This window comes from Rhamphochromis longiceps, linkage group LG7 (genome assembly GCF_057381845.1).
Source record: "Rhamphochromis longiceps isolate RC_006_pf linkage group LG7, R_longiceps_female_GT1.1, whole genome shotgun sequence".
NCBI classification, from domain to species: domain Eukaryota; kingdom Metazoa; phylum Chordata; class Actinopteri; order Cichliformes; family Cichlidae; genus Rhamphochromis; species Rhamphochromis longiceps.
The window spans coordinates 26692994-26707567 of record NC_140563.1 but is presented as its reverse complement, the minus strand read 5'-3'; the positions used below and the strand labels follow the sequence as shown (position 1 = coordinate 26707567).

General features: G+C 39.3%; 1 protein-coding gene across 1 annotated transcript; it reads right to left on the bottom strand.

Moving 5' to 3' along the window:
• Positions 1–9944: 9944 nt before the first annotated feature.
• Positions 9945–12647, bottom strand: LOC146665426 (uncharacterized). Its single transcript, XM_085413108.1, has 3 exons — positions 12240–12647; positions 11724–11954; positions 9945–11095 (listed from the first exon to the last, which is right to left on the bottom strand). Exons 1-3 carry the CDS (start codon positions 12430–12432, stop codon positions 10143–10145), a joined length of 1377 nt encoding a protein of 458 aa, XP_085269234.1. The 5' UTR covers positions 12433–12647; the 3' UTR covers positions 9945–10142.
• Positions 12648–14574: the final 1927 nt, after the last annotated feature.

Sequence of the window (14574 nt, the reverse complement as noted above, 5' to 3'; positions counted from 1 at the left end):
TAGGAAATATATTCGTGTCAGAGCTAGTATTTTTTTCAAGAGAAACTGTGGAGAAATTACCATGACAACAAAGAAAGTAAAGCTTTAAAAAAAACATGGCAGCTCTTGTATTTTAACCCAAAACATGATTTTTTTTTTCCTAAACCTAATCCTGTAGTTTTAAATTCTTGATTTTAACCTAGTCTTATTTTACAAATCAGTGGACTGGAAAGTTGTGTCAAGGCACATAAAAATAATAGAAAATTTGCATCCAGGAGCACGAATCAGGGGATTGTTACTGTTTCATTAACTACAGTGAGAAAACAATGAATATATTTATGCATATATTCACTGTAAGCCTATTTGGCATTGCATATTATTAATATTAGGGAAGACAAAATGTTTCAGCCAGTGTTCCCAGGCCAAATGTTTCCAACGTTACACAATAACCACAACCAGCTACATGAAAACAAAGTGAGCAAATGTCATGGTGATGCTGTGTGGCAGGCACAGCTGGAACCCAAATGCAGTACTCAGGTGAAAAGGTTTAACTGAGAGAGGCAGCTTTTATTTGCTACTGTTACAGAATAAATATATATTCTTAGTGCTTATTTTCTGTTTATGTTGTTTTAAAGAGGCCAGTATAGTAAAACCCCACTTTGAGTTATAATGTGTGCTAAAGGTCACAGAGTACTGTGTAAGACAGGAAACTCTGCACGCTTTGTGCAGGCCTGCAGAGTACAGGAAGTGAAACTGGGTAGAGTACAGCGCAGGAGTTGTTTTGATCGAAAATATGTGTGACTATGTGTGACGTATAACAGAACTATATTATATGCATTTGGCTTGTAATGCTTTAGATTTGCTCAGGATTTAGCCTGTGCTCATACCTTTCCAGAAAGGGAACAAAAACCCAAACACTAAATACAAGAAGAAAGAACATATCCTAAAACTGAATCTGAATCCTGGAAACTAGAACTAGGAACAGACTAGGAACATAACTGAGGAGCGCTGGGAACACACAGCTACAAGGGACAACACGACAACAGGCAGAGGAAGACAGAGGATAAAATACACAGACGATAACGAGTGGATGGGAAACAGGAGGGAAACACAGCTGAAACTAATCGGACATAATGAGACAGGGAGGAAGCAAAACTGAATACACGCAATATTGGACAAGGGACTATCAAAATAAAACAGGAAACATGAGACGCACACTAAGACGTGAACTGACTGAATACAGGGAACAGAGGGAGCAAGAGACACGACTGAGCACAGATGAACATCAGGAACATCAGAACTCCTAAGCACAAGAAAACTAAACACAAGTCACCCAGAAAGAAAATAAACTCAGATTATAACTTTGAGCAGATTCAAACTGTAGAAATACAGAAACACTGGGTCACAGACCCAGTACCATGACAGTAAATTTTCTTCTTGAAATACTTATTGCTACCGTTTGTCTGAGTTATACAACGAATTCGCAAACCAGACAGCAAAAGATGCAGCTACTCAGCTACAATCATCTCCCAAAGCCTTTGCATAATTCACACTCTGTTTGGATACACACCTTCAAAGCAACTTAACAAAAAGTTAACTGCTTATTACCTCTCACCTAATCTCATCTAACATTTAAAACTAAACAAAAAATCAGAAAGTATTAATGATGTTACTGTAACGTCCCCAGCCCTCAAAGCCGGCAGTGTGGTGGTGTTTACAGTGTGGTTTGTTACACAGAGCAGCTTTCCAGTCGCTCCCTGTTGTCCCTGTGCTCATCACCCTCCAGATCCCAGCGTTTTCCCTTACTTCCCAATGAGAGGTAGTGTGATCAGGTGACTGCTGTAAGATGTGATAGCCAACCACACCCTGAACTGTCTGCTCCACCCATCTCCTGCAACCAAGCACAAACCACACACCCCATTCGCCCATCTTAGGCCTGGAACTTGCTTGCTGACACTGGGAGAAAGTGGTTGCAAAGACGATGCTACAATAAAAGGCTTTTTACAGTTGCTTTGGTCTCTGCTTTGGCAGACTGCCACAGTAACTCGTACTTTGCATGAAAAACAATTGCTTACCTGACTACACTCACAGTTCTGACACACTGTGAAATTGAAAAAGTGCAACACAAACTGGAAACCAAAAAGTCTGCCCTCAAAGAAAAAGTTGTCTCATTGCTTCAGCCAAGACTTTTCAAAAGCTAAGTTTACTTTAAAGGCAAATAGTTTCTGCACTATTATGTAGAAACAGCAGATAGTAAAATTATTACATTAATACAATAATTCACAGATAAATACACTGTTGATTATCTGTGTCCCTTATACCCATATCACGTAAGTGTTTAAGAAACCAAAATGTGCAAATAAAACTTGAACACGACAAATCTTTTTTACAAAGCTAAAGCTGTGGCAGTCATGCCTTATCTTGGACTGTAACCAATCTTATATAACAGCTATTTAATCTGATATATTCAATAAATATTATATCTATATTATTCTTGTATTACACACCACCTCAGTGCATGTTTAATGAAAACATTTCAATAACTTGATCCATTTAATTCAAAACTGAAAATCTAATTGGGAAACTGCTGTGATAGCTGTTTATGTGTAAATCCATATTTGTAATTGTGTGCGTATATGTGTGTGCTTGTATGTCCAGTGAATAAAAAAGCATTTAATTGCATTGTTCTTTGATCAAGGCATGTTTATAGTGGGTGAAAGTTACATTAACCTTTTCATCAGCCCTGACATTTCCTCTCCTCCAAAATGGAAAATTAAAGACCATTGGAAAGTCATTAGTGAAATTTACTGCTTCTGTTGGCTGGTCAGCCATTAGAGAGGCTGTGGGACTGTTCACAATCTTCTGCCAAGTCACTTTTTATTGTTTAAAGGAGAAGTACATGTAGACAAAAGGCTTTTAAATATTAATGCAATTAAAATTATATATATAATGTGCACAGCAAAAAATGTCATCAAAGATGAATTTCAATTATTTTTCTTGTACCAGCCTGGGTGCTGTGTGCTCTGGGCAGTGGTGCCTACACTGTTTTTGGCAAGCAGACAGCCAGCAGTATCACATAATTCAACTCCATTCAATTTAGGTTAATTTATATATAGTGCAAAAATTACAAGAACAATTGCCTCGAGGCACTTTGTACGGAGGAAGTAAGAACAGGAACAGGAAGAAGCCTGTGACAGAACCAGGCTAAGGGAAGGGCGGCCATCTCAAAGCACATGCAAAAGCGAAAACAGTTCTTATATGACACATAATAATACACATACTGAATGAGGTAGCATCAAGTATGAGCTAAAGGTGCCAGATAAAACTGAGAGATTTGAGTGCATAGCACAGTGTAGCTGGTCAGTGCTGATAACAATTCACAGATGATCTAGCAATCTCATCTGGGATTTTGTGAGATTGGTGAAAAGATGCTGAGTCCATTTTCAGCTATTCCAATATTTATTCCAATGTTTATCAAGTCCTTGCACCTATTGAGAGCTACTGAAAACAACAACCACACCTATACGAGAAAACATCAACTAGAGAGCTACAAGCTTCTAAACTGACTGTTACTATGTGCAACTTAGGAACATAATTAGCACTTATTAGCACTAACTCAGAGTAACATGTCTTTTTATATTTCTGAAATATATTTCTTATATTATTTTATAAGTCCAGCTGGCACCTTCATGGATAATATTGTGATGGAGTTCATTTTGTAGCCCTTTTTTATACTCTGAGCACTCAAAACGCTCAGCTTGCCTCATTCACCCATTCACACAAACACTTTCTTCTATGCTCTTTTGATGTAACATTCACACACATTTATACTCCAGTGGATGCATCAGAGAGCAACTTGGGGTTAGTATCTTGCCCAAAGATGTTTGCATGCAGACTGAAGCAGATGGCAATCGAACCACCAACCTTACAATGAGTAGGCTCTCTATGCTGCTCTACCACCTGAACTGCTCTACTACAGCTACAGCCACGCCCACACCATCCACACACACTGGTAATATCACTCCAGTAGAGGAAGTGCTCTAAAAAGACGTTGCCTCTCGTTTTTTAAAATGCAGCAGATTTCAGGACTGGCCCATCTCTTCATGCAATGCTGGATTGTTGTTGCTCCTCTAGAAGAAATCAGACCCTGGTTTTTCTATGCATAAGTTGCTCTTTCTTCCTGTGTTTAGCTGTATGTTTAGCCGTTGGACTGTTTGGCTCTTCAGAACTAGTAGTACTGTCACCCAGAAAGCGAAGGATGTTTATCACTTAAAACTTATTTGTTCCCCACAGCTTGCAGCTTTTCCTTAGAAAGAAAAAACATATTGCACTCTTGCAAGCGCATCTCACCTCCTTTGTACTTAAAACTTACCTAAATACTTACCTTGCAGTGAATGTGATCAGGTGTTATTACACTCTGCTTGTAGAAAACCTGTTAAACTTGCCACTGTGTCTGTTTCTGAGTCTGTGTTTTGGTATGACAGTGTATCTATAACAAGAATAAAGTTACATTTTATCTTTTGACTTATTTGCCATAAATAAGAATTATTATAGTGCCTACTAAATAATGAAAGCATTGGTGAAATGTCAGCTACTGCTCCCTTTGAGTACTTTCACTGCTGTATTTGGCATTTGAACACTTCAGGGATACATGCATTCAGTGCATGCCCACATGTTTGAGTAAAATTTCTCAAGTGCCAAAAAGAGTTTTGTATTTTCTAATAGGTTTTTCTTTTTTTTAATTTAGATTTTCTGCATTTAATTCAGTTTATTACAGTTGGTATCTAGAGCAAATTCTCTCTGCTCAGTTAAGATTTTAGTTTCAGTGTTAATTTTCAATGATAATTGTATGAGCTAACTCAGAAGATCACAGTTCAGTGCATTTATTCACACTGACTGAATAGATTTACAACAAACACAATCCAACAAAGTGGCTAGAGATCCAGAGGGCCCAGGGAGTAAGGGAATCCACACATCTTGTATTTACAGGTCAAAATCTCAGTCAGATTCTCGGGGTTAGGATCACCACACCAATGAAGGGAATGGAAGGGAAACCAGCCAAGGAAACACATGGTCAGAATCCAAAGACGTCAGAAGCAGAACAAACACACAGCACCGCAAGAGTGCTGATATAAATTCCAAGGTGTAGTATCACATTCATCTTTGCACCTGTAAGGTAAGAATCTGACTATTCTGTCTTCTTCCAATCAGATATCCCAGAATGACTGTGAAGAAATACGGGCAGATTGATATTTTAAAGCTCCCACTTTAGCTGGGGTGCTATTTGGGTGGACAAAACAGATCCTATCACAATATAACTATTAAAGACATAACTAGACACATGTTCAAGTTTTGTAAGCTATCCACTGGAGTGGGTAGCTCCAGTGGATACATTTTTGTTGGCAGGGGACTTACTGGAAGGCGGAAAAAAGACGACCCCACTTTTATTTCCAGTGGCCCTAATCCTCTTCCATACTTATGTTCTGCAATTTACAGTATAAATTAACTCTGAAAATTTAGGGTTAAATATATCGTTACATTGCAAAGTCTGAATTCTACTTCATGGTACAGACCTCTTTCTGCAAGAAAGCGGGAACAAAGAGCAAAGTGCACTGTAGTATAATGTTGTGCAATGCTGCCACCTTGTGGTCCAAGTCGAATGGAAAGTTGATTCAGCTCCAGCTTTAATGAAGCTTACAAACAATCTTCTTATAGCCTCTGACAGTGGGCTCATCTCTGTGCTTGTCCTGCTAGATCTCAATACTGCTGACCATAATAATTTATTACAGCAATTACGGCATGCTGCAGTTATTAAAGGTACTGTGCTAATTCAAGAGAGGTTGGACAGATAGTGAAGCCCCCCTGGCTTTCCTCTGTCATCATATCTGAGAAGAGGTAAAAAATTTTAACATCCAGCCTCATCTGTTAAGAATGATACCGAGCACTACTGGCAGATTTTGGAGCATGTTTTTACTCATAGAATATCATCTTTATTCTTAATCAACGATATAAATCAAAGTCTAAGTCTTTTGGTATGTTAAATGAGAAATAATTGTGAGTAATGAGATCAAGTGTTCTAATGTGTGAATTTTGATTAGTGTCTGCAGTGAAAAGATAAGACATGTGTCACCAACCAGTTATTAAACATGATCCTGAATAAGAGAAATGGTATTAAGCGTATTAATGGTTGAACACAAAATTATAATACATATGTGAGTTTGCTGGTGGTTAATTATGCTTAATTGCTTAATACTGATCATTTACACCAGCGGTCCCCAACCCCCGGGCCTCGGGCTCAGGCGTGAAATGTATGGTTTTCAGGGTTTTTATCGGTTTTCAGCGTTATTTTTTTATCGTTTTTATCGTTAACTCAGTTTTCCTGGGTCTTTTCACGTGTGTTATGAATAAATCTTCTTTTTTTCGGTACCGGTACTAGTTTTATTTTGTTGTATTTATCCGCGACTTAAAGGCCGGTCCGTGAAAATATTGTCGGGCATAAACCGGTCCGTGGCGCAAAAAAGGTTGGGGACCGCTGATTTACACTACAGGTCAAAAGTTTTAGAATACCCAAATTTATGCAGGTATTTATTGCAGTTCAAGTCATTCAAGTCCAATGAATAGCTTGAAATGGTACAAAGGTAAATGGCAAACTGCCAGAGGTTTAAAAAAGGTAAGGTTACCCAAAACTGAATAATAATGTACATTTCAGATTTATACAAAAAGGCCTTTTTCAGTGAGCACAAAATGGGTTAACAATGTAAAGCTGTTCTGCACCAATGGAGGTTAATCAGGTCTTGAAAGCTGTTGCTATTAATTCCTACAGGTGTTCCAACTTTCCTTCATTACTTGCAACCCCCTCTGTCTGCATAAAAGTGGTGTTGGAACACAGGTGAGCATCAGCTGAGCAGTATTGTACTGTAGAAAGTAGTGTGTTGGTCCAAAGATGTCGAAAAAAGGCAATTAACAATAGAAGAGAGACAGACCATCATAACATTTATTAAATTCCGTTCTTTTCATCATCCTAGTGCAAAGACAAGTGGAAGCAGACAAAAACAACAAACACACACTCTACAAACTTTACCAGAGTCATTTAGACAGCCGTTAGCACATGATTGTCCTTATGGGGACCTGATATGTTTAATATGCTGCTGAGAATATAGCCCAGATGAAGCGTATAGTATAGCTTTTATTTTGGAAAGAGCCATTTCTCTGTAATAAACTCTCTTTTCCAAAGATGAGTGTTTTCCCAATCAGATAGATTTTTTTTTATTATTATTTTGTAGTTTCAGCAACATTAAATTTAAAACTGTACTTTTGAGTTAAAATATATATTTATAATTTTAATAAATAACAAATTAAAAAGGTATCAACATTTTTTTGTATCGAAAAAATATCGAACCGTGACACCAAAGTATGGAACCGAACCAAACCGTGAATTTTGTGTATCGTTGCACCCCTAGTATTTTGCCTGGCAAGGCTTTCAGAACTGGGGTACGTCTTCGTCTGCAGTTCTCAATTTTCCGGAAATGTAAAAATAAAGATCATTTTTTGAGCTTGACCACTCTGAGTCCAGTCTTTCTCTGTCGCCAAAAGAATTCAAAAGAACTGTGCACGTTAGCATATGCTACTTCCGGTGCGGAAACTCCTGTGGGGAGCTTTGTTTCCGGTGTCTTATTCGCGCCTGGTTTACAGTCCAAAACAAGTTAAGCAAATGAATGAATCAAGCGGCGATTTACATTTCTATAGATGTCTTGGGCATTTACCCAATATATCTGTAAATGATGTTCATCGACTTGTCGATATTTTTCCCTGCGCCTCAGAGAAAAAGAGAAAATGGATTCAAATGTTATATTTCTCAGCTGTCCCTCGTTTATCGCGGGTGTTATGTTCTAAAATAACCAGCGATGGGTGAAATCAAGTAGCCAATTTTATTTTTTGACGGTGCAAAACGTTTCGTGGACATCGTGGACATACAGTACTGCACTTCAGAGTCACACTGCTAACGATCGATGCAGCGATTCTGTACTGTACAGGAGAGACGTCACGGAGGAGATCGTCTGCAGCGATCAGGACGCAGGACACAATGTGACGTAAAAATAAGCATGCAAACTTGCACTAAAAAATCTGCGAAACAGCAGGTGAAAGATGAACCGCGTTAAAGCGAGGGACCGCTGTAATTTTGAAGGTCACAACATACCCTTCGTAAATACTAATGTATAGAAATCCTTACCAGCAATCATTCATTTTTTGTGTGGCTTTTTTCACGGTTTGTTAACATGCTGTGTAGGTGTGTACTTGACTAGCTGATCTCGACATAACGGGGAAACATCTGGTTTGACTATTCTTCACCTGTAGTTTGAATACTGAACATTTGCCTGTTTAGATCATAAGACCAGTCACTATACAGAGATGTGCTTCTGAATGTGAAATGTGTCTTCTGCTGCAGTAATGCAGTTCTGCTTGTGTTGAGTGATGTAAACAACTGATCGATCTAAACTCTTTAAACGTCAAAATTGATCATTAGATTTTTTATGACACAACAGTGGTGAGTGTTCCCACCTTCTCCTCTTTGTAACTTAACGCGATCTTTCCGTTTTCAAGTTTTGGACATGATTTTGGGGTATATCTTTGCAGTAGCGATTGACCGCAAAGTAAAGCTACCGGAAATGTACAACCCCACATCCGGTCTCAAACCAGGAAGTTAGCATTTCCTCGTGCACAGGGTCATTTACAAAGTACAAAAAACAATATAATCAGAAAATAAGCACTAAGAATATATATTTATCTTGTAACACACTTAAAAATGTAGGTGTTTCCTATAAAGAAATTGTAAAGAAAGTCAATGTGTCAGTGAGTAGTTTCCTTCAACATCAAAAGACACCAAAGTGACCCAAAGTGCTTTATAGGCACATTTATTTACAATCAGGTCTCCTATGAAGTGGTGACAAATTAAAGGGGAAAACAGTCAACAGTTGTGGGTAGTAGTCTAACATTTCAGTTCAAATCCTTCCAATATGCTCAGCTGAAATTACATCTGTGATTCCAATAGCCATAGCACATGACCCATATTTCTACACTCCATAAACCACGTGAGGTGCATCATCACCTGGAAAGACACCACTGTCGTCTGGAGAATAATGTTTTCGCATAGGATAAAGATTATCACTACAAAATAAAAAGGTCAGTACAAAACTATAGTAATGTTAATGTGTCAAATGACAAGTGGACCCAAACCATTTCAGCAAAGTGATACCATCCTGTAAAAGAGCTACCATCTATCTATCTAATGGGCAAATACTCTTGACGCTTTATTACATACACCTTGCAGATATTGAGATCCATCAGACCAGGCAATGTTTTCCAAACTTCTATTGTCCGCTTTTTAAAATCCTGTAGCCACGGTTTCTCGTTTCTGGTTGATAGGAGTGGTAGGTGTTGTGGTCTTTTGCAGCTGTAGCCCATCTGCTTCAAGGTTGGATGTGTAGTGCATCCAGATACGCTCTTCTCCATACCTTTATTCGAAGTGTTTGATTTTCTGTTACTTTCCAATCAAATTAAAACTGGCCATTGTTCTCTGACGTCACAGGCATTTTTGCCTGGAAAAGTCCCCCCCGACTCTGATTGTCAGTTTGAACTTCAGCGGTGCCCTAGCATTTTCAACAAACAAGCATTAAAAGAATGTAAAGAAAGCCGTGGCTAACATTTATGTTAGGAAGCAGTTGAACAGCAGTACCTAGTAAAATGACTTGTGTCTATTCTATTTAAACTACTCACAAACTTTTGACACATTTAATTTAGACAGAAGATGTACAAAAAAAAAAGAAAAAAAGAACAAAACATGGAATAAGCTCATTGGTCCTCTGTGCAGACGAGCTTAAAAACAGAGTGAACTTCCTAATGAGCAATTGAATGGGCAGGTTTTGCAGCCTCAGCGATTACAAAAAAAAGTACCAGTAGCTTTGCACTTGTCTTTGTAACATTTTTTACATTTTATTGACCTTTGGGTCCATTAAAAAACAAAAATAAAAAAATATTTTATTTCTGAAAATTCTGTAGATAGTTGGTTATCATTAGCTGGAATGCCATTCACTTAACAGTAAGAAAAAGGTTAACAGTGTTCCTGGATAACAAAAGGACAAAATGAAACAAGCCATTCCTGGATACTACACTGGCTTGTTTACACCACTAATGTTAGGATTCTCTTTATGCATTTTCATATGTTGAATCAGGTGTGTTTTCCTTTGGAAACTTTTATTACAACTTGAACATGTGAAGCATTTGTCCTTGGTGTTCTGTGCCTTCGGAGATGCACTTTCTTCACGTTTCTTGGAGTCGCTTAAAAGTCGTTCTGTAGAACTGGTTCTCATACCTGAGTTTGCTTTGTGAAGAACAAGTTGTGAACCCTGGATAGAAATCTGTGCTGTTTGTGTACCTGTGTGATTATTCAGTTGCTGCCTACAGTTAGATTTCTTCTCAGTATGCATTTTTGAAGAACTTGCAACAAGAGCATGTTTAAATGTAACACTAGTTGAACCTTTCTTAGATTTATCGCTATCCATCAAATCATTATCACTGTCCTCAGTCTCAGTTTCAGATGAATCAGAAGTCTTCTCATCACTAACTGGAGTTGGATCTAATGTCTGGACAGGTTGTGAGTTAGCAACTCTATTACCTATCATTACTTTAAAATGGGACTGCTTTGTATTTATTCTTTTCCAGTCATCATCGCTGTCTTCAGTCTCACTGTCTGAAGAGTCGGAAGTCTTGTCACTAGCTGCTTCGGTCAGTGGTTCTGCTCCTCCACTGTCGTCACCATCACTCTCTACTTGCATATGTTCAGTGGACTGGCAGTCTGAAGACTCTGCGTTGTTGTGAAGCTGAGCCGACAAAGCTTGCTCTTCATCAGCCTCCCTCTTTACAGCAATGAATGGCAACTCTGTGACTGAATTCTCTCCCAGTCCTATACGTGTCTCTCTCTGGCTTCTCCTGAGTTCCTCCTGTTCAACTTCAGTTTGTGAGCATTCAGGCTCCTCTTTCAGAGCAGGTCTCCACTCGTGCTCCTGAGACGGAACCTCTTCATTACACTTCTGCTGCGGCTGATAGTCTCCACGTAACACTGGACAGAAATTAAAAGTTTTAGTTTGGTAGATAATACATCACCAATTATAATAATAATATATCACCTCTATGTGTGTGTGTGTGTGTGTGTGTGTGTGTGTGTGTGTGTGTGTGGGGGGGGGGGGGGGGGGTCACTTTTTTATACAGGGCCATGTTTGGATTTTTTGTAATAAGCACCTTCATTTAGAAACTGCATTTTGTGTTTACTTGTGTCATCATTGTCTAACATTTACATTTTTTAGATGATCTGAAACATGTAAGTGTAACAAATTTCTTTATTCGATGTATTGATCTCGTATTTTAACCAATCACTTTAGTAACAGTAGTATCACATTGTCACTAAGGTTAGCTTCCCGAGTGGGCCTTTTGCTCTATCACACCTACACACAGACATACTGGGGGCCGTTTAAGTTCATGGGAGACGTTAAACACATAGTGAGACTCCTGCTTATCAGGGATGTAAATCTATAGGTGACAGCTAAGCAGGAAAAAGGTTATAATTCTCTCTGTGAGGGGGAAGGTTTTAAGGATGGGGATGAAGGTATAGCTGCTTTGTAGTGCAGATCAGACAAATGAGCTAATTACTCTTCTCCTGCTGTTACATTTTATTAACAAATTAAACTTACATTTCACAAGGTATGGAGAGCTGACCTCCGACTCCTCTCGGCTCTCAGTCTTTAAAGGGATAAAGCCAAAAGAGAACGTCTCCACTCCTTGAAGTTGCTCTCCCTCATGGCTACTCCACATTTCTTCCTGTTCCTCTTTGATGTAGCGAGCACCTATGTGCTCATGGTTCAAGCTCACTCCCAAAGTTTGTTGTTTCGGTGCTGTGTCTATTTCCAACGCCGGCTGGGATTCTGCAAGAAACGCAGATACAAACAAATATTTGGACAGCACTTTTCTGCATGTGACCTTCCTATAAAATGCATGCTCTCGTGTTATGGTTAGATTTTGCTCCCAAGCAGTCAGACTTTCTTGTAATTTTTGTTAAAGTGCTCTTGTGATGATGTCTTTATTCTGATACAACTTACACAATCTCAGCGACGTCTGATACTTGATTTCCTTTTACCCGTTAAGACTCAACTATAGCAACTGAATTACAATCAAGCAACGGGAGCAAACCGAGGACACGCTGCACAGACCTGTGTGTGGTGAGGGAGCTCCCGGGGTTTTTACGGATTCCAGCAGCCTGCGCTGTCGCTCTGTTTCCTCCACCAAGCGAGCCACATTGTCTCGGTACTCTGCAAAGGTTTTCTCAAACAGTCCCACTATCTCTTCAGCCACTGCAGTCAGCCGCTGATTCACCAGCAGCTTTATTACTTCCACTTCGGACATTTCCGTGCTATAGGCGACGGTGTCGTTTGAGACAAAGTTAAAATAAAAAACGAGCTAAAAGCGTTTTTTTTTCTGGAGAGAAAGACTCACTGAGAAAGACTGAACACGCAAAGAAACACTGACGGTGACTTTTTGCTGTATGATAAATCAACTTCCGAGTAAAAAGAGCGGGGCAACAACGTTTAGTAGGTGCCGGGCGCCATATTACTCCAGCAGCTCTTTCTTCTTCTGTTGGATTTCCGGTAGTCTAACGAATCCAAAGCCTAGAGCTGCCCCCATCAGGCCATTCGTAGAATTACAAGATGATCAAATCCTGACATATGTCTGGTACTATGCAAAAAACCTAAATATTGATTTTATGGGTCCACAATGATCCAAATTGAATACTGATCTAAAGGAGTAGTCTGTAATGTCCACTCTGATGATCAATGCAGATAGTTTCTGTCTTTCACATGTCCATTTTCTTTCAGGATGCTTTCTCATCAATGCCAACCAATGATTCAAAGCACAGAGGCAGTGTTAGCCCACTCAGTATCATCCTGTCCCTCCTGCTCATTGTTACATGGAGCAGATGGTGTTTCTGTATCTTGATAGTCTTTTGCAATGAAATGTAATCACACCCTTTTCATTTTCCCATTGCTTCTGCTGCAGAGCTGTTACGCTTTCTACACTCTGAAGTCCCTGTGTCTAATCTGAGGTCAATACCAATCCCTTCCATGCCAGTTCTACTGATTCTCTGGCTTTTTCAAGCCTGTACGATAGAACCAGGAGCTTCACCTTTACATCTGATCAAGCGACAGGTAGTTTTTCTTTAAGTCTCATCAAAACTGAGCTGAAATCATCACTCTTCTTAACCTGACCTCCTGCACCCACTTTAGCTAAGTACTATTAACAGAAACTACTTCAGCTGAGCTTTGTGATGTCGAGGTCTGGGATGTCAGGCAAAGTCTGATTTGCCACTTCATCATGGGCCACTTTGTATAAATCTGTAGGTGAGATACCCAGCTCCTTCTTAACTTTTCCTCCACCATGGACACAGAATTAGAATTTGCTCCTGTGTTTTCTAATGTACTGAGATCGTTTTCTGGTGTGGAAAGAATCCATGTCAAAATCACTGCCCACTGAATTTGAAGGGCTACAACCAACTTTAGCATTTTCTAATAATACTATGTTGTTGGATGTTGTGGTTGATGTCTCCTACGTTTGATTGTGTATCACATTGCTGTTTTTCCCTTATTGCTTATTCCTGGTGGTGTTTATCTAATTTCTACCAATAAAGGTGGAGGTGTATGCAGGGCCCCAAAGCATAAAACTGGGGCTTCAGCCTCAATTACATTCAGTCTTTTTAAATTAGTTTGAGCTGCTGTTCCAAAACATAAACAGCTAAGTCTTGATCCAATTTCTGATTGCTGCTATTTGCTTTTCCCAAGTGAACCTTCTATCAAAATAAACTTTGATTCACCCTCTTTCTCAAGGTTTATATATACATATTTCTTTCTATTCAGATATAAGCCATGATATGTCTGTGAAGGTTCTCAGTCATCCAGGTCATCGTAGTCGGGCTTGGAAAGAAAAGCGTCTGGACTTCTTTAAGTTTCCTTGAAGATGTTTCACCTCTCATCCGAGAAGCTTCTTCAGTTCTAAGAGCAACTGGTGGGGAGTTCCAGATTTTAACCCTAATGGGAGTGTCCCCAAGAGTGTTATGGACTCAGGATGTGAGTGGGCATGAAGATGTCTGGGAAGGGATCTCAAAACTGGATTATAGATCGCAGACAGTTAGTGTCATAAGCCACCGCCTCTGTGGTCATTCACAGTGGACATAGATGGCTTCTTTCACTCCTCTTTCAAACCAAAGTGTGAAGTGTGAACACTGACATCCTCAAAAGAGTGACCATTGTCCTTTAGATGCAGTTGACCAGCCGAATCTTGACTCTGCATAAACGCCATGCATTTCATAATTATTAATCTCTGTCTTTATTCCACAGCATGTCTTTGTCCTGTCTTCGTTCCCTCACCCCAACTAGTCATGGGAGATGGACACCCCTCCCTGAACCATATTCTGCTGGAGGTTTATTCCTGTTAAAAGCTTTTTTCCTTCCTGCTGTCACCAAAGCATCTGCTCATAGGGGGGTCATATGATCA